The sequence below is a fragment of the Podarcis tiliguerta genome (assembly GCF_965153285.1).
Source record: "Podarcis tiliguerta genome assembly, chromosome: 10".
Classification (NCBI taxonomy): Eukaryota; Metazoa; Chordata; class Lepidosauria; order Squamata; family Lacertidae; genus Podarcis; species Podarcis tiliguerta.
In genome coordinates, this window is record NC_139543.1 from 40,801,945 (window position 1) to 40,823,043 (window position 21,099).

General features: G+C 40.0%; 1 protein-coding gene across 9 annotated transcripts in view; it reads right to left on the reverse strand.

Moving 5' to 3' along the window:
* Window positions 1-21,099, reverse strand: part of ANKS1B (ankyrin repeat and sterile alpha motif domain containing 1B) — a 318,652-nt gene that overhangs the window by 291,728 nt on the left and 5,825 nt on the right. For 6 of the 9 annotated variants that reach the window (XM_083400502.1, XM_083400497.1, XM_083400501.1 and 3 more), the window contains exons 2-3: window positions 10,461-10,541; window positions 5,706-5,862 (exon numbers count right to left, since the gene is read on the reverse strand). In XM_083400502.1, the coding sequence (XP_083256628.1) occupies window positions 5,706-5,862; window positions 10,461-10,541 (238 nt within the window). Of the gene's footprint in view, window positions 1-941; window positions 1,085-5,705; window positions 5,863-6,256; window positions 6,328-10,460; window positions 10,542-14,942; window positions 15,002-21,099 lie in introns of those variants that run through there. The other 3 variants (XM_083400504.1, XM_083400505.1, XM_083400506.1) reach the window with 3 other exon arrangements.

Sequence of the window (21,099 nt, forward strand, 5' to 3'; positions counted from 1 at the left end):
GATTTGGATGAATGAACTGACAAAGTACAATAAAATGTTTTGTTGTTTGCTGATCAGTTTTGTTGAGAAAAGAACATGGGCATGAATTGGCAGAGGCAAGTACGGTATGTGGGATTGAAAATTCAATGCCCTTTATATGTTGAATTAATTTTCCCTGCTATAAAGTCTGTCACTAAGACAATACTGCCAGTGGCCTAGGAAGAGTATAGTGAAACTGAACAGGGGGAGAAATAATGAACATAGAGTTATAGACAGCCAAAGCAATCAGTCACTACTTCCTAGGAACAGAATAGCTTAATGGCTGCAGAGAATGGCTGAATCCTGTGCCATGTTCTATATTTGGGGCATTTTTTTAGTTCTTTGGAGCAGCTCTATGAAGAAAAATTTCAACCTACCTTGCTCTCCTTTGTCAATGGAAATTTATGGCAAATAGCATGTCAGTAAACTGTATGCTAGCAAATCTTATTTTTCAGTTTTGCCATTTCAACCTGGTTATAACTTACTTACTTACTTACTTACTTACTTACTTACTTACCAGTACCTAAACAGGCATTACCACTAACAGAATTACCAGGAATTTACTTGGTCCCACATTTCTCAAGTTATTTGAATTTTAAATGAATATATTTTTAACATAGAGGTCTTTACCAAACAAACACGTAATCTACCTAACCAGAACATAGTTTCAGCCACAAGCATAATGAGTATACCATAAGCCATGCATGCATAACCATATGCTTCAAATAGGCAGTGAGGTATACCACGGCCTTGTGTAGATACAGGGAGTTCTAAGATGTGTGTAATTTAGAGGGACAAAAGATGTACTTGAAAAAGCACACATTGAGATTAGGTAATATATTCTACCCAATTCAATGTACATGAAAAAACTAGTGCAGAAGAAATGGAATAGCATGTTGCAAGAAAATTGTGAAGGACATTACCTGGGACTCAAGATGCAGATTGAAACTGACTAAAACTGTGAATGTCTAGTCAATTTCAATCTAGTGTCAGTGTCATTGGTAAAACACCTCTGGTTGCAGTTCTACTGCAACTGCTGAGTTGACCCTAAGAAACAGAAAAAGAAAAAAAAAGAGGAAGGGAAAGTAGAGAGCAAGGAAGGGGGAGAGAGAGAGAGAAATAAGGAAGGTAGGAAATAACTGATGCACAGAGTAAGACACACAAGGGATAAGAAAAGATGGAGAACAGGGAAATTGTTGAAACCTCCTCTACATTTTCTTATCAGCTAGTTTAAAATGATACCTTCTAGACATATGTTATTATTTCAGAAAGGTTTGCTGTGGTGTGCATTCAGTTCACTTTCATCTTTGCATACTATAGGGACTGCATACACCTTCATGTTAGCACCTAAACTCGTATAAAGATTTTTTAACTAAAGTTCTGAGTTATGTCCACAAAAACTAACTCTGTAATATATTAAATACAGTGCTTTTTTCAAGAAAAACAGGTGATGGAGTTGAAGTTGTTCCAGTAAGTCGCCAGGCAACTCAGGGCAGCCCTGAATGGATGCCAATTTAACAACAGCAGTGTTCGCTGCCCACAGAGGTGCTAAGAACTACAGCAACCTTTCTCCCTAGCTGGTTTGGGGTCGCCTCTGGTTCTGGTGAAGGCCAAATAAATGCACCCCGACTCCTTTGTTCTCTTAGATTCAAGTGGATGGCTAGGGCAGCTCAGAAATACCCTCGGGTGCACGTGCAATGGTTGAGGACCGGCTGGAAAGCTTAAATCCTGCCACAGCTAGATGGGAAATGGATTGAATAAAAGGTTGTATGAATTGGTCCAGCCCCATAGCTTGACAAATCACATCTAGGAGTGGCTAGGAGCTAGGTGAAGTCATAGATCTAAAAAAAAGTGTAGACTTGGACACACTGGCCAGCATCTGTTTTGACTTGAAATGTTCATTTTGGGCTTCTCAGAAGTATGTAAAGGCAAGAAGCAGGCGGGGGGGGGGGTGCCAGCCAACAATGGGGCCCACCTGAGAGGTGCCAGAACTATGCCCTGGTGCGCTCCAGCTGAAAAAAAGCACTGATTAAATATAATGACCAAAGGTGAACCATAGAAACCCCAATGGAAGAATTAATTCCTTTAAGGAAAACATGAATGAGTTTTATATTGTTTGTTAAATATGATGTACCAAAATGAACAATAAATATACATGTTCTGACTTTTTTAAATCTTACTATCTCTAATAAAAAAGAGCCTAAATAAATTATAAAGTGTGACACTGCTTTTAATGTAATATTGGATAGTTTTTCAAAGCAAAATGTCTTCTGCTTAAGATTAATGATCACTTGATCAATATATAGACTAAGAGAACAGACAGGTGATTTTAATGAAACATATTTTAGCTACATTAATTCTGATGTCACATAACTTCAAGATTTTAAAAAATAAAACCCCTGATTTTATTATTTACTCATAATATTAGTTTCCAGCCTTTCTGCCTGATGGCAGGCCTCCAAGGCAACTCACAATAAATTAAAACTATTGACACCTCTGTCACTGAATAGACATATTTAAGATGTCATCGCATAAGGAAGAGAATTACTCAACTTCTTAAATTAAATGAAAGAAATAAAAGATGAAACAAAATACACTGTAATGACACACATAATGATTACACATGCTAGACAGAAGGTTCATCCCACATGGTTTATACATATATGATTAAGGCATTTCCTTCCTATTAAAAGTAGATGAAGGTAGTACCAATACAATTAGCTATTAGGTTTCTGTTTCTTTTACAATCTTCCTAATACCTGCCATCTCTGTATTTCAGCTCTGTATTTTCTCTATTTCTTCCCTTAACTATTTTTATCATAACTCCGACAGCGTGCCTAAGGTTCCCCCTCCCCAGTTAGTGCCCTGATTGTTCCTCCTCAACATATTTCTATATTTATTTCCTAGTTTCACACTCCTAGCCATCATTAAACACCATTCCCTCTACACAGTTTATCCTCTGCTCTCTCTCCTAGTTTATGTATTGTAGCACCTTAGCACCTGCAATCCAGCAATCTCAGATAAAAGCTCAACAGCAAGGGAAGAAGCCTCCATTGTCATTTACATAAAATCAAAGATAGCAGATTTATCGTTCTCATGCCATTGTTGTGAATAGGAGCTGCTTTGATTTAAGAATCAAACGCCTCCAAAATCTTGTAGCTTTCTCATTAGGATCTCTATGAAGGAGACTAATAAGGACCACTAGAGGGTGCAACAAGAATGAGAAGACAAAAATAATCTACTGTTAAGAGATGAGCAGTTACAGGAGCCATTCACACAAAATTTCTCCTTATTTTTAATCCAAGGAAAGGAAATTATTGCCTATGTTTTCCTAGCTCAGAAAATCATGATCTTATTACTGCACTTTTATTTATTTTTTAATATGTAGCAATAGGAGAAAGCATCTAAAGGAAGCATTGAAAACAAATTATCTGCTAATGTAACTAATTTACTGTGATTTTTATGTTATTAAAATCTAAGTTCCATACAACTGATTTCAAAAGACATGAACAAATCCCAGTTTTGCTTGTCTAAAATCATCAGTTTGTTCTTATGTTCTGAAAATGCTTCTAAATCAAGAAAAGTAAGAGAGAACCATGTGTGATTTCTAAGCATTTAATTAAAGAGGGAACTCAATTAAAAATACTGTCTGTCAATATTTTTCAGTCTGTTTCTTAGTCATGTTCACCAAGATAATAAATAGCCAATATAAATATTTCAGGAAATATATGGTAAAACTAGATTTTTTAAAAATATTAATTCCCATATCAACTATTTTTTCATTTAAAATAACACATTTCATTGTTTTAAAACAATGTCATTCCACACTTTTTTATTTGTAAAGTTCTTTTCATCAACTACAAACCTGGACAAGCCATAACCATATGCAAAATCCTTTTTTAAAAGAGTATTCATTTCACCATATTGGGATGTAGTCAGTGGTGCCCTTCACTGATGAACAACTCTTTGATTCAGTTAAGGACAGAATAGGGAGGCAATTTTTACCAGTTCTGCCTGCTTCTTTGAAACCATTTGTGGTACCTCTCAGCCAAAGGGACAAGAGAACCTGAAAAAGATACCTCCCTCCCTGTGGATACCTTCGCTGGATTAAGGTGCCTTCCATCATTGAAGAAACCTCTGGATACAGCCCATTTTTATTTCTCTCTGCACTCAGCACATTTTCATCTATTTTACATCTTGACCAGTTTTTACTGAATAGATCCTGATGTGAGAGGGAAGTTAAGTCTCCTTCCTTACTTTAATGTATATCCCTCCTGAGCAAAACTGAAAACATTTCCATATTTGTTGATTTAACAAAACACTTACTGTCTGTAACAGTATGCAAATGTAAAAGAAAAAACTCTCATAGTTATAAATCAGTATGTTAAAATAATTAAAATAATACCTTACATCAGACACTTTCTGTTTTCTGTGTAATACACTACCCTCTTCTTTATGGGGGGGGGGGTGTGGGAGAGAGAGAGAGAGGGAGGGAGAGAGAGAGAAAACCCTAATTTCTCCTATCCTATCATGTCTGGCAACTTTTTCCTAAAAGCACAACTCCTGCTGTTCTGGGAAAACCTGAAAATAGTATGGCTGATGTTGTGCATTCCTCTTTAAGGAGGAAGTAATGGAACAATAAGAGGCTAATAAGAATTCCTGGTGTACGAATTTTGTTTTCAGATATTATGGGATTTCATTGGATACAATATACAGTACATGTTTCCATTAGATTCATGTAGATTCATTATAGTGATCAGGAATCCATGTACATACAGTATAGACAATGGCAATAGTTTTGAGTATCACGTGCTATGGTAAGAAATATCTTCTAAAAATATACAATATTATAAAGATTTGGGGGGGCATCTTATCTCATTTTAAGAAAGGCAGCCTTGATAGTCAGTATAGTGTTGTGTAGTGCTAGGCTGTGAAGAGGTCTGCAATATACAACAGAGCTCAGAGGCCTTTAAAAATGGTATGAAATCACTGATGTATTATTTATTTTTAATTTCTTGGTTTAAAAAGATTATGGGCATACAACATCACATCACCTAGGTTGAAAACCTACAACACACAGTGATTCTGAAAAACAAAATTCTTTTTAAAAAACCATGGGACTACACTGCTTGTCTGTAAAGAATTCAATAGTAGCAGACCCTACTACTGCTTAGTAGTACAGTAATAGTACCAGTAGTAAATGACATGGTAGGGCAGCAGTGTTCACCTGTCCTTCCAACAGTTGAGTTGCTGCTGCTTATTGGGATGGAGAGAGGAAGGGTAAGGTGATGAGAAGGTTGATGTTGTGCGAACACACTGGCAGGAGTGCCAGATTGGCTCTGCTAGTGCATATACACCATGCTGAACTCCCAGGAACTACCCCTCTGCACCATCCACTACTGAACAGTATCAATGCCTCAATAGTCATGAGAGCTGTCAAATAAGACTATGCTGAATACAATTCAATAGTAATAATAATGATAAGAACTGTTTAAATGCTAATGTCTGCTATTTTAAAATTAACTGGCCTATCCATATAGCTCTACAAACACAATGATCCTTATTCGCAACCATAGAATTTTTTAAGCATGAAGAAGCTTCATGAATCCGTCCATATAGCTGTAAGAATAAAATTATACTTACTTGTGTTTTCTGAAGACATAAACAAAGATATTTAATAACGTCACCTGTTCATTCACTCTGGAATGTGATGGCCCATGATGGATAAGAATCTTCACAATCTCTACATCTCCTTTCCAAGCAGCCAAGTGTATAGGAAAATACCCTTTATTATCTGCCACATTAGTTGATGCTTCAAACTGAAGTAATTTGATAACTACATCCCTGAAAAACATAAAATATGACCTAAGGATTGACAACAAGGTTTCTTTGTAAAGCTGGTTTACCAGAGCACATATTGTCATATATTGTAACCAAACAAGCACAGCATTCAGTCTTTACTCAAATGACAGCAACACAAGAGCAAATTATCGCTAAGACATTTGCAAATGGTTGTAAGAATTATATCTCACAGGATAAGAGAGTAGATATTTCATAATCACAGAAGATTTGTTCTCCTTGGGTATTCCACAGATATTCATAATGACATCAAAAGAGCAAAGATAATATCCATATTTTAAGAGACAGATTACAGGGAGTATAAACATTTGATATACCCGAGGCTTGCAGCTAAAGTTCTGGATGGTTAACAATTTAATATCAGCAGTCCCTTACTTGCCTTGACTCTGCTCAGCAATCCACTAGCTGCAAAGTTTCCTTGAATGACATCAGAAAGACCACTGCATCTTCCTGGACAGGAAGGAATATGAAGGTTTCTAGTTACAGTTGAGCCTTGTCTGAGAAACATAGCCTTTCTGAGCTTTATCCTTTAGTTGGTTCTGTATCCTTTGGCTGGTTTTGACTTCTGGCTTGCTCTTTGTTCTTGTCTCCTATTTTGTCCTTCAGTTCTTGCTTACTCTTCAGTCATGCCTCCACATTTGTCCATTAGTCCTGACTGACTTTGTCCCATCACTCTGATATTCTAATGCAATTTCTACCCCCTGACTCTCAGACCATTGCCTATGGATTAGCACTGATACCAGCTTTACTACCTCTTCGGCTATCCTTTCTCTTTTCCTCCACAATACTAAATATCAGCCCTCGTAACTCTTCTTTCTCCCTTTATTCTGTATCCCACTCTTACATTTCAATTCCTCTTCAATCAGTGGTGCAGGTAGGTAATTTAGGTGCTGGACTTAACGGTCTTATTATTATTATCATTTATCTTATCTTATCCACCCCCTCCATCCCCTATTTCACCATTCTGTGCTTTACAAGTACCTACATTCCTGGTACAGTACAGAGACAACCAAAAACCAGTTTACCAACCCAGATTAAGAAAGAATAATACTTTGAGCATGTGCAGTTTTAGGTCAACTGAACAATGGGGAGATATTCTAGCTGGATGGTCATGGATACTGGGGCAGTAGGGTAAAAATCATGGCTTTGTTCCATCTTTTGTGGATACTTCCTCTTTCACCCAAACACTTACAAAGACATGTTATAATAGTATTGTACCACACAGGTAGCTGCTGAAGAAATAATGCAAGAGTACCATGAGATCATTAGCCAATTTTTGCAAGTGCAGGGAATGGAATATTCTAGCATAAGGAGAGAAAAGAGGGTTGTAAAAGGGGGAAAGAAAAATGGAAGGTGAGTGAAAATATTTGACACAATTTTAGCTTCAGTTGTGTCAACTAATATAAGAGACTTTAAATAAGAACTCTCTTCACAACAGACTGCCAGATGATCTAACTGTTCCATTGAGAAAGTCTTGCCCAGGGTTTTTAGAGCCTTCACACGGCAAGCGCCTTGCTTCCTAAGTAAGGCAGAGAGCTTAAAAGCATGTTTCATGTTGCATTTTCCTGGTGTCCTTCAATTACATATAGTTGAAATTGTACAAGTTAAAGGCATGTAAGATGTGATCAATTTTATAATTGCCAGAACTTCATACTTCCAGACATTAACTGTTTACAAATGTAGGTCAGAATTTATGCACCCTCACTTTAATGTTCTGCCCTCTACTCTGTTAACTGACCAATTTAAGACGATTCCATTTAATGAACATCTTTGGGTCACGTTCTTTTATTCTACCATTGTATAGAAAGCCCAGAGGGAGGCTGACTCTTCCTTTATTATGAACTCTACCAGGAAGACTCACTGAAATTCTTGTTATATTACTGTTTAAACAGGTGGTTAAATTTTTCTATCATCAAGAAACAGATCGTGAAGAAAGAACTTTCTTTTTGCTCTTCCATAAATATTATCTATTTCTTAATTATGTAAACTAATTATTCTCTGTTTATCAGCTTATATTGGTTGGTGGTCATAATAAAATATATCACCCAAAACCATGTTATAATCATAACTGAATTATTCTTCTATATAATAATAATGTGTTCAAATTTTAAGGTTCTTAGTTATGTTTCTGATCAGATCCCAGCCTTGCAAAGTGGCTCGGGGAAGGCGTCATAAGAAGGACACCATGTGCCCTTTGATCCCAGCCCCTCAAGGGCAAAGCTGGCTGTTCCCGAGCCAACCACACTTTGCAAGGTTGGGATCTAATCAGATCCTAGCCTCGCAGAGCACCACAAGGCTGGCTCAGGGAAGATGGTGTGAGGAGCCCCCCCCCCCCCAAGATGCCTGGAGCAATCACCCCACAGTGCCCCCATACACACTACACCCTACTGGCACTGGGTATTTCAGCTAGAGCTACAATAAGTGCAGAGTCAAGATCACTCTGAAGTCAAGTTACTTTATACTCTGTGTATACACAGAGGTCCCTCACATACAGTGTGAGTCAGTGACCTCTGGACCATTCAAAATAATTGAACCGGCTAGCTACCAAAGGATGCAATGCAAGCTGCAAAATGAGCCTTCTTCACAGCCACAGAGACTGATGATTACATGATTACATGCTTTAACCAGTGTTTGGGCAGCTTCAGAGTGAGACTTGGGTGACTTGCACTGAAATCTTTGTCCAGCTTGCTTCCTAGCCCCAAGTTCCTCAGAATATCAAGGGGACACTTGAGCTCCACAATGCCAGACAGGACACAGGAGCATTCATGTCAACCACCTGTTTCATCTTTCTGTTCTATAGTGAGACCAGGGCTTCAATTGCACTGACAGCTTTCTCCACTTAAAAATACCCCAGAGCATTCAGGAACACACCAGTTCCATCAGTCTCTGGGGCAAAAGGGCCCATCACTCTACATAACAGGTAACGGTCCAACCGTGACAACTGAGTGCATTTCACTACCCCTATTGTTAACCTATCCCTCATATCACTTGGGGCAAAGACTACATCATGCCCTGTCTGATGTGTGGGACAGATGATCATTTGAGACAGACCAATGGTTGTCATGGAGGCTATCAAGCCCCAAGCCCAGTAACAATCTCCACATGACTATTGAAGTCACCCAGGACTATCACCCTGGGTCCTTCAACAATACCCCAGAGACTACCAAAGCTAGCTCCATCAGGGGTGCTGATGGGGAACAGGCCCAACACCAGGTGCAGACCCTCTAAATCTATATTAGGGTCAAGAGGTTTTAAGTTCAAGGATATTGTAATGAAGTATATTTATTGTGGACAACAGCAAACCCTCCTTCTCAATGCACTAGTATAGGCTGGTGTTGACCCGAGTACCCAGATGGGCACAGCTGGATAAGGTCAAGCCCACCTAGCTCACTCACCCAAATTTCACAAGTCTAGGATGACCTTGGTCTTATAAAGGACTGATTTGGTATTCACTAACAGCACCAGCAGACTGGAGGGCTCAGTGGAAATGCTACCAGTACCTTCCAGAGATGTCAGATGGCTGGAACAAGGAACCGAAACCAAACATATAGGCCTCCACTGCAGATGGTAGTCCCTTCATTCCAACTTTACCTTCCCCTGCACTGGAATTGGAGCAGCATCTTTGCCACTTTCTGCTAGCTGCCCACCCAGACACATTTCATCACAATTTTCTTCCATCCCTATAAACATCTGGGAGATTAGCCCTACAGATAGTAAACTAAGACATCCTACAATGTCAGATGGAAGATGGTACATCCACTACAACTCTCCCCTCTGCCTCTCACTCAGGGGGAACCCCACCAAATAAAACTTCCCCTCAACCAGGCTGTCACCGTGGGTGAAGGTCATGGGCCTGTCCCCTCCACTGTCTGGCCTACAATTCTATATCCCAGCCGACACTGTGGGACACCCCTGTCCCTGCGTCTCCCTGAAGTGGTAACCCAAAGCAGTGAACTCCTCTAGTGTGGCATACGACTCCACACTGACACCCCAGCTGTATCCACTCAGCCAGCAACCAAATAATACCAGGCACTGCAATCAACCAGAAAATCTGCTTACATGCTGACAGGCAGCTCCAAGAAAGACAACTCTAAGACTGATACAGACAACCTGAAACACAGCAACAAAATAACCTTGCTGCATTTTATTATGTACATAGTCATGGTCTGAGCAGGAAGATTCCAATCCATCTTCACCCTAGTCACATTGCAAAAGGCCTTTACCTATGTAGAAAAGTTCCATGGTTGAAACTGAGAGGATGCAATGATGGTGGTGATTTCTTTGCCACTATCATTGCCCAGATTAGAACCCAAAATGGGCTCTAAGCTGTGTTTTAAATATGCTTGCTGTTAACCAAATTGAATTTTCTCGCCAAAGAAAGAGAGAACAAAATTATTTTGTACACATGAAAATGGAGGTGGCTGCTAAAACAGCAGAAGTGGGGTAGGTGTTTTAAGTGGGACAGTTTACTAAAGCTTGGTGCACACAAAGATATGACTATGTCTAAGCTTAATGCAGGTTAATACCAGCATTTTTAACACAAAGTAATACCAGCATAATATTGATAGCCATTTGACACTTACTTGTGACCATTTAAAGCTGCATGGTGCAAAGCAGTGTAACCCGAACTATCTGTGCAGTTTATATTTGGTCCTCGCCAGATGCTGAAAATAAAGCACAAACTCTATTATAATAAATACATAGTTTTGTGGGTTTATTTATTTCAAAGACATTAGCCATAATCATTATATACAGACAGAGGCTCACTGAAATGTAAACACTGGCCAACAAATAAAGGTAAATTTAAGCAAGAAAATCAGAAGCAGAATATTCTTGTGGTGGGGAGTATACCACTTTGGTCAGCTTTTAAAGCAATTGAATGTGAAAAGTTTATTACCTCAGAAAGATGACCAATATCCAAAAGCTTTATCTCTAAAATATAATTTTCTTTCACATTCTTAATCAATCTTAAATATCACAGCAGAACATACAAGTGGGGCTGTTATTTCAAGCACAGATGCTCAAACACTGATTCTGCCTGTGATGCATCCCACCTCTTATGACTAGGGCCAATGTGGGAAACCTTAGGTCTAGGGCTGGATGCAACCCTCTGGGTCTCTTCATCTGGCCCTTGGGACTCTCCTGTAAACCAGCTTCCAACATCTCAGTGTTTGACCTGCATTAAAATTTTTGGTTCAAGTTTAACAAAATATAAGTGATTATTTTAAATAAAAATGTTTTTATTAAAAGATGTTCATGGATAACAAAGTTACATATAATGTTACATTTTTCAATTCACAGAGTCCTTGTTTGAAAAGTATGGTAGAAACAATCTGAGTTTACTAGGTGGAAGAGCTCAACAAATGAGACTTTTCAGGCAAAATTGCAACTGATAAAAATATTTCTTTACAACTGCCCATTCTACTGAGAAATTTATAAAAATGATCTATGCTGCAACCTGTTGTGCTTGGTATAAATTGAACACCACCTGCTCTCTCAATAATCCCTCTTTCAATTTTATAAGTTTCAGGTTGTTCATAAACTAGGGAAACTTATGCCAACAAAACTGTGAGAAAACATGTCTGGAACCAACCATCAAAAGTGGCCAAAATCAACCTTATGTGCCATAGACTTACCAGGCCATCAACAGAACAGTACTCAAGCTACAAGGTATAGCCCTCCAAAATTCTAGGATCCAGCAAGCTTCACAAGTCTCTAAGAGCAGAAATTCTAACTGCATTCCCTCCAAAATCCTGGGAGGGGGGGAGGCTAATTGGGACACAACCTCCCCCACGCACCTCAACATCACCTTGCCGCCCTTATGCACCATTGCTGCAGCCTCCCCCTGCATCATCCCACTACCGGCCACCCTTATACACTACCACAACTGCCTCCCCACAATTCACACCATCTCGCCACCAGCCAGCCTTACCCCCCACTGCCAGCACTCACACACATGCCACACATGCAAGTACTTCCAGAAGTGGCACTGGAGAAATAGGGGAGCACAGCACCAAAAAAGGTGTGTCAACAGCTGCGGTAGAGGTGGTGGCAGAGGGAGCCAAAACAGGACATCCAAGATTGGCATCAGAAGCTGGGGTGGCTTCTGTCAATCTAGGATATCCTGCTCAAAATGAGATGGTTGCACCGCATGGCTTCACTGGTCCAAAACTTCACAGGAGCACAGAAAGGCTGAACTAAGGGCTACCTCACAGTTGCTAGCAACCTCCATATCAGCAACTTGGAAGAATGAGGGAGAAGCTTGTGGTCAGTGATATGTACAATTGCAGCAGCTGGAAAAAATGAGCACATCTTACAAACAATATATGAAGGTGAGTGCAGACTGATCACAGGCCTGCCTGCACCCTACACATTTGTGAGACACTTGTGTGGGAACTGCTGGCAAATACAGACATGCTATGTACCTCGGGTTACATATGCTTCAGGTTACATACGCTTCAGGTTACAACTCTGCTAACCCAGAAATATTACCTCGGGTTAAGAACTTTGCTTCAGGATGAGAACAGAAATCGTGCTCCGGCAGCATGGCAGCAGCAGGAGGCCCCATTAGCTAAAGTGGTGCTTCAGGTTAAGAACAGTTTCAGGTTAAGAACACACCTCCAGAACAAATTAAGTTCTTAACCCGAGGTACCACTGTATTTCAATAAGGCAATCATCAGATGGTTTCCAGACTAGTCTAATCTAATTCAGACTGTGTCCTGCCACAAGTGTGGGGCCACAAAAGTACCCCCCCACACACACACACACCAGAGCAATGTAATTTTCGAGACTGGTTCAACAAGCAGATTATTAGTTCTCAAAGTTGTAAACCAACGTTTTTTAATGCAATTCCTAGACTGAGAGAATAGAATGTTCAGCTTGATGGGTTTTTATTTCTATAGATCTGTCTGTCAAGCCACACTACTGCCACCCATAAGCTGTACATATGTGACCTTTCTGAGGATAAAAGCTTCCAGACACAGGCCTTAGCCTCTGCACAAGTCCACCTGACTTTGTGTTCAATTTTTGCTTGGAACTTTCCAGCATGTACTCCCAATCTTGTTCTTTTACACACCCTTTGCTTCATGTTTCCACGCACAACCTTGCTGTCCAAGACTTCATGCTGGCTTTAGTTCCCTCTTGCCTCAGCTGTTGTTTTCTTGCCCTTAACCTCCTTTCTCACTTTCCCCTCTCCTGCTGGTTCTCTATGAGGCTCTTGTGAACCATTTAGCTTATGGACCTTCTGATTTTGTAAGGATTTACCCCGTCAGGAAATTTAATGTGACCAACACACCAACATAATCAAAAGTTAATCTTGGCTTCCCTGCATTAGATACATTTGAGGTAAGGTGGAGTTGGACAATAGTAACAAATTTTCTGTGCAAGGAAAACACATCTGATTTAATGTATTTGGCTTTCATTAAAGGACACAGCTTCACACAATAAATTATTAAGTAAGGTGACTAATATCACAGGAACTGTAAAACAGGTTCAATCAATATTGTTAACCAAGGAACAAATTACTAGAAATAATCTCTAAGGATCAGTATTGCAACTTTTCTCAAATGACCCTGGCAAATGAAATACAAGGATGTTGCTGAAATTCAAAGAATATGCTGAGGAGACAAAGCAGAAACCATTTTCTGCTACTTTTCTGTGTGCAATTTCAAAATATGCCTAGGGAAATTTAACACTTTGAGTGGCTTTTAATTTTATTTTCCTGTGCATCCAATGCCTCCCTAAAGATTTGGATTTTGCATTGTCAGGATAGGGTACTGAAGTGAATTAATTTTCCTGGATAACTCAGTTGGTTACAGCATGGTGCTGATAACACCAAAGTTGCAGGGTTTAGACTAGATGATCCTCAGAGTCCCTTCCAACGCTACAGTTCTATGATTCTATGAACAAATAGACTGCTTTTATATTCTTAGGCAGTAGCAAGGATATGGATAGAAATGAGCAAAACGAATAACAAAAGGTGTTTACTTTTTAGCACCACTCATAGTCTTCTTTCTCCTGTTGTTGTTGTTATATTCCTTGCAGCTATACTCATTTATGAGAAAGGCTCTGGAAGTAAATCCCAAGGAAAAATCTAGACCCACTCTCCTGCGGTATCTTCAGAAGAAAATGCTTAGAAGTAAACCCTACACAAATCCAGAGTGGAGTCCCTAAGATGGTTGGACAGCGTCTTGTACGCCCCCTTCTGACAACGCCTGCAGCCAAGTTGGCACCAAATGTATTGCTGTTATTTCCTTTGGACCACATCAGAGAGGCTGAGAGAGGAGTGGGTCTTGAACCCTGGATAGATAATTTGGTGCTGCTAACACAACAAAAACAGCACAGTGGAAGGCATCAGTTATGAGTTACTGGTCTCTGTAGCCACACCACGCACTGTGATTCTCTGGCCGTTTAACTTCACCCCTGGAGGTACATTCCATTGTCTCTTGAGACAGATGGATGCCCACAATATTTATATCCCAGCTTTTTCCCTGATGGGGATTCAAAACAACTTCTATTACTGCTACATTCTGAAAAAGATAGTTGTGTTGTGAAGGGATTTCTTGCTTTAAAACAGCATTTTATAATGAGAATGTGTAAGTTACTTTTTTTTTTTCAGGAATAAGAGAGTTGTCTAAACATGCTGAAAAAAATGCCACAGAACTCCAAAAAATTAATCTCTAAGGAAGAAACAATACATTAATTAATTTGCCAGTGCTGAAGGAACATATTTGGCCTAAGTGTAAAAGCCACAAATACCTCTGTAGGATAATAATGTAATAGCTGTCCTGCATACTAATGTGAATGAAATGTGTCCCATATTAAAACAGAAATCCAGTTCTAGAAAAGAATATTTAGATATAAGTAGAATAGAATGATTTGGATTAATGTTTGTGTATCTGCCGCCAAATTTGCTTAAGTTTACTATTGTTTGCATTTACATGATTCCACATTTACAATAAAATATGGGAAATCTTTTGTGACATTTACAGGCCTTACTACTACTTTATAGGTTGTTAGTTTAAAAACTCTGCCGTTCGTCAAAAAAATAAAGCTTTTTAACTTACACTGAATAAAAACTTTGTTAACTGTTGTCCAACAATGGATCTCTCTCATTAGCCTCCTTCTGAAAGGAAGCACAAGGCAGCTTATTGAGCTTTGTGTATAGTTACATCATCCAAAGAGACTTTTGAAGGAATACTACTTTCATTGTAGTCAGAACACTTCAGGTTCAAAACAAGCAAATTGTGAAATAACTGCTCAGCCAGGCTGTAACTGTTAGTACCTGAAGTCTCATCCACAAGTGGCCTTGTTTACATTAGTTAGACAAAGCTCTAATGCATTACTAATACATTACTGAGAAACACATCAATTGCCTTAAATGGAGCAACAATTTTAGAATTATCAAACTGAGTCCAATCATCATGCTATTCCCAAAAATCAAAGTATCAACCAGATACAAACTAAGCCAAAATTAGGGTTAAGTAATATGGGTGGAAACCAACATATCACTAAGTGAATGTTCAGTCATTGCAAGGATTTCTGCTTGCACGATGGTACTTTCCACCTCTCTCCTCCCCCATGTGCACACAATCCTGTTCTAGAAACAGATTTGGTGAGGGAATGGGGTACATGGTAAGGACAGAGGGATGATTCCTTCTGCATAATTGCACTGATGGGTGGGTTAGTTGAACACTGCTGTAAATCTATAACAGAATAAAATCTGTTTGTCAGGATTAATATGCAGTATACTCGAAAGTATGGAAAATATACCAGTGCGGGAAGCTAATTTGGGGAAATATTCCACAATATATATGAGTTTAAGTGAAAGTGGACAAGAATAAAATTCCTCTCTAATCATGAGCGAATAATAATGTGCTTACGCAATAATCTATTATACCGTCAAGAAATAACCAAAATTTCATTTAAAAAACTAAGCAACAGTCAAAAATAAGTGCTTTAAATCATATCCCACTTAGGTTATAACATAAATCAACACACATATGTAGTTCCATTCACTTTCATAATATTTCAGTCTTTGATTTTGCTGCAATAGTAATGGAGTCAGGTACCAATGAGCAAAGTTCAGTAGCCAAACATCTTGGCTAAAAATATCTCTACTATGCCTTAATATTAGACCATTACCACTCTGTTTTGTTTCCCATCTTCAGCTGATGCTGAGTTTGGAGAAGCAACTAATGTCCACCAGCTTTTTCATAAGTACATCCTTTTTAAATTTCCCCGCCCAATCTAAGGGAGCAATTTAGTTCTATTAGATTGAATGAAGATATTAAAACAGGGTTTCCCACAGGCATCTGGTAGGCCAATGTTAGAACGTGATGGTGGACTAGATGGACCATTGGCCTGATCCAGCAGGCTCTTCTTAAATTCTTATGCTGAACCTGTATAAACACCTCGCAGAGGTAGTCCGTTCTGCTCAGAGGACCCTCTCTCCATCTGTGAGAGTTGGGCTTCTCCTTCCCAGGTATTTTTCCAGGTGAAGCTGCCATAGTCAATCAGAATCATGGGTGATTTGCAAGCCACTCCAAGCCCTGATTACCTTTCATGACTTCCACCGTCAGATGTTCTGAAAGGTTTTTTTCCAGCTATGCAAAGCTGCCATTTTGGAAATTTAGGATACGAAGGAGAGGATCTTAATCCAACCCAGAATTTAAGGGTTGTAATGCTTGCATATTCTTTGTTCTATAGTGAAACCTGTACAGCAATCAGTATGTCCCAATAAAAATACCAGCTAGTTGCTATAGCAACTTTTAAACTGAATCTGTATATTTGTGTGTATATTTTTAAAGGATTGGATTATTTATATTCTAAAGAAATCAACCTGCCACATTTAGTCATCTTATATAGCCTTATAAGAATGCAAATAAAATGAAATAATTAATGTATTGAAGACCACACACTCAGAAAACTAAAAAAGCAAATGTGAGTAGTTCATACAATCAATTCATCCAACTACAAACATGTGTGGACCCCTACAGTTCTCCAAATAACTTCCAATCTAGTTTAAACTCACAGATCCAAACTCCTAGCTCTCCAACTTTCTCTGCCTCAAAATTACTCTTCCCATTAATGAAAGGCATCGTTTGCAAGGGGACCAAGATTCTCAGTTGGCAAGGAATATTAATATTTTTTGCTTGGATCCCAAATACCCATTAGTTGCCCGATAGGCCCATTTGCAGGCCAAGGGGCTGTGCTCCCCAACCCCCAACCCAGATAAATAAGAGATCAGTAAGACTTGTTTGGATGAAAACAGGCCACAACTTTATTGAATACAGATGAAAGAGGTTTGTCTTGGGCATGGGACAATCAAAATCCAGCCTGCCCACCGGAGGTCAATCCAGGCAGGGGTTCCTAAGACTTACATTAAATAGGATGACCCCCACAGGGACTGCCATCTGGAGGAGTGCCTTCGGTCCTGGCCCTGCCTGGGCATGTGGACATGACCACTCCCCCCAGATCCCTTTAACAGGATACCTGAGTGTCTGGAAGGGCAGGCGGATACTACAACCTCCCCTCCATCCAAAACAATGGATTGTGCCAATGCCCCACCTAAGTTGTGATGAATGCTATGAGATAAGCAAAACCACCAAGTCAGAGCCAATATGCCCAGTGGACAAATTCCTACCCTGCCCGGTAAAGAACAGCAACCACCATAGCCACAGCAAGGTCCTTGACTGTCAGCCTAAACCAAGGGTGGGTGGGCAAGGAAACCAGACGAAAGAACAAACAGGTAGTGCCCCAGGTGCAGGCTGCTTAAATGGCCAGGAGGTGGACCTGAGAGAAGCCTACCTGCTCCATCAGCTCCACCCCCTGACACAGTCCAGATCCCAGCCTGCATCCCCATTCTCCAAAGCAGGGTGCAGGCTAGGATCTGGCTCCTGATAGGTGATAGGGGTTTGTGCCTCTGCTGCCTACCAGGAAATACACTGAAGCCATGGCTCCATCGTTGGGGCTCCTGTGGAACCTCGGCCGTCCTGCAACGCTACCGCACCAAAAGGGGTGAGCGGACTTGCAGTAATCAAGAGAGATTCTATTCCGCCAAGCAGTCTCAGCAGCAGTCTACCTGCTGCATGTGACACAGCCAACTCCTTATTTAACGGCAGGAAGGCTGCTCTCACTCTCTGTTCCTTTCTCTGTGGCCATTACATGAGTTGGATCTTAGTACACTGCAAGTGGTTAATAATTTAAAAATCCAGTTATGTAATTTCCAGATTTTGTGTAGGAATTTGTGCAAATTTGATAGGACCATGGCCCTTAGCATCAACTAATTTTATTTACTTACGATATTTATATGTTGCCACAAAACATAAAGTTATCTGAGGGCGTACAATAAATGAATATAAAGACAACAGAAAATAGAAAATAAAATGTAACACCATTAAAGCAAGACAAACATAAATAGAATAAGAAAACATTCTTGCCTTAACCCCAAAGTTAAAAGAGATTTTTAAACCAAGGGATTTTTATTTCATTTTTTAAAAAAATTAAATTTGTATATCACCCTTCACCCAAAGATCACAGGGTGATTCACAACATAAAAATACAAAATGAGAACACAAAAACTAAACAATAACTCCCCTCACACAAACACATTTTAAAGGCCTTAGAAAGTTAATCAACCTAAGGCCTTGTTATAGAGAAAAGTTTTCACCTGTCACCTAAATATATGTAATGAAGGCACCAGGTGAGCCACCATGGGGTGAGCATTCTACAAACAGGGAGCTACCACAGAAAAGGACCATTCTTGTGTTGCCACCCTCTGAGGACCTCTCATAGAGGAGGCACATGAAGAACAGCCACAGATTATGATTGCAGGGTCTGGGTCAATTCGTATGAGGAAAGACAGTCCCAAGGAGCTATCACATCTGTGCTGACACTGACAACACATTAATGTAGATTTTGGAGAAGTGTGTAGAGCAGGCATAGGCAAACTCGGCCCTCCAGATGTTTTGGGACTACAATTCCCATCATCCCTGACCACTGGTCCTGTTAGCTAGGGATGATGGGAGTTGTAGTCCCAAAAAGTCTAGCGGGCCGAGTTTGCCTATGCCTGGTGTAGAGCACTGTCAGGTTGGTTTTTCTGAGATCCAGTTATTGCAGCTTGAGGACATATAAGGACAGAGGTCTGTCCAACTACTTAGGCTCTCTTGACCCTTAAAGAGTAGGCCAAAAAGAGCCTTCTTATTAAGAGACCTGGACCCAGAGGTTATAGATAACCACCAACTAGATGCTAATACCCTTCCTGTGTATGTAGACCCATGAATCTGGCAGTTCCAAGGGGCTGATTCAAGTATATGTGTTTTTGCATAACCTTCGAATAAAACACTACTGTAATCACCACATGGAAACAATCAGAATCTGTTTTACCATGAGCTTATGTTCAAAATTTTATTCAAATTCACTTTGGCCTAAAGTTAAGCTGCTCTTAAAACAACATATATAGGCATAACAGCCAAGAATTGTTTGCTACCAGTGTATATCTGATGTTAAGTTCATATTTCATATTAAAACAAACTACTAGTATCTTCAGAAAAACTCATTGTTAAATTATCTTATTTACACAGCAATAATCAGCATCCATCTGAATAAACAGCACTACAAACTGCTTATAATTACTGCATACATCGCTCCAAGGTGTAATGCAAAGACATGCCTATTAAAAAGTCTAATTGCTATTATGCCTTTAATTACTACATGTAAGTGTCTTCATAGATCTTGGCTGCAATGACCATGACTGTAATAGCAACCTGTCTGAGGGCAGCTTTCACAGCTTATAATACAAATGTTGAAATTATGTGCAATTTATTAATCAAACTTTTTATATTGCTGTCTGGGCCAGATATCTGGGCCAGATATCCTTTAATCAAATATATAAGATATCCAAGAGACAGTGTGCTAGTCTGTACAATACACACACACACACAGTTGCACATGGGAGAGGAGAGAGCTTCCTCCACTTTGCCTACTATAGAAATTCATCTATCTCATTCAGCCTTTATGGGCTTATGTAACTTATGGGGACTTGTAGGCTAGTATCTAATCAGGTGTATGTACAAGGCTGGTCTCTGTCGTGGCCAACTCTGGGGTTGCGGTGCTCATCTCGCTTTATTGGCCGAAGGAGCTGGCATACAGCTTCCGGGTCATGTGGCCAGCATGACTAAGCCGCTTCTGGCGAACCAGAGCAGCGCATGGAAACGCTGTTTACCTTCCCACCGGAGCGGTACCTATTTATCTATTTGCACTTTGACGTGCTTTTGAACTGCTAGGTTGGCAGGAGCAGGGACCGAGCAACGGGAGCTCACCCTGTCGTGGGGATTCGAACAGCCAACCTTCTGATCGGCAAGCCCTAGGCTCTGTGGTTTAACCCACAGCGCCACCTGCGTCCCATTCATCACTTAGTTTACACTTTTTACAGTGAATTACATTTGCCATTTTACAACCCATTCACTCAGATTGAAGAGGTCCTTTTGGAGCTCTTCACAATCTCTCCCCTGCCCACACACACATTAAACAATTTAGTATCATCATCAAGTTACTCCTAATTCAAGATTGTTTATGAACAAATTAAAAAGTACAAGTTCCAATACCTGTCTTTGGGGGAAACTTCCAGGACCTCGTGACTGCATTTCCTGATGATGTTGGTGCCCACAAGCACCACAACCACTGTCTCCTCCTCATCTACCAGGCTATCTAGGTGGCAGGTAAAATCCTCAACCTTCGCACCAGGCAGTCAATTCACCCTGCGGTCTGTATGTCCATTGAACACCCAACTATATATCTAAGGATCAAATCGCCTACTACCACAATCCTTCCACCCACTGGAGAAGTATTCTCAGCAGAAGAGGATAGATGTCCCCCTCATTTCCCTTCTAAGGAAATGTTTCCCTCTTCCTCACTTTCCTTATTTGAGACCCTCATTTTCCCTGACAGCATATCAGCTGTCATTGTGGCAGTAGGAAACAGCTACAACGCCCCTGAAAGCTGCATCTACCACTATTTCTCTCTCTTCCCTTTTCCAGGACTACCACCTTTTCCCCAAGGGAACAAGCTTGTTCCCAGAGAGCCAGGAGCTCATTGCACTTTAGACATACCCACAACCTCTGCCCAATGGGTGGCGAATATATGGATGGTTTGATCTTTGCCCCTTCAGTAGCAAATGAATGGATGAATCAAGCAAACAATTCAGTAAGAAGGAAGCATGTC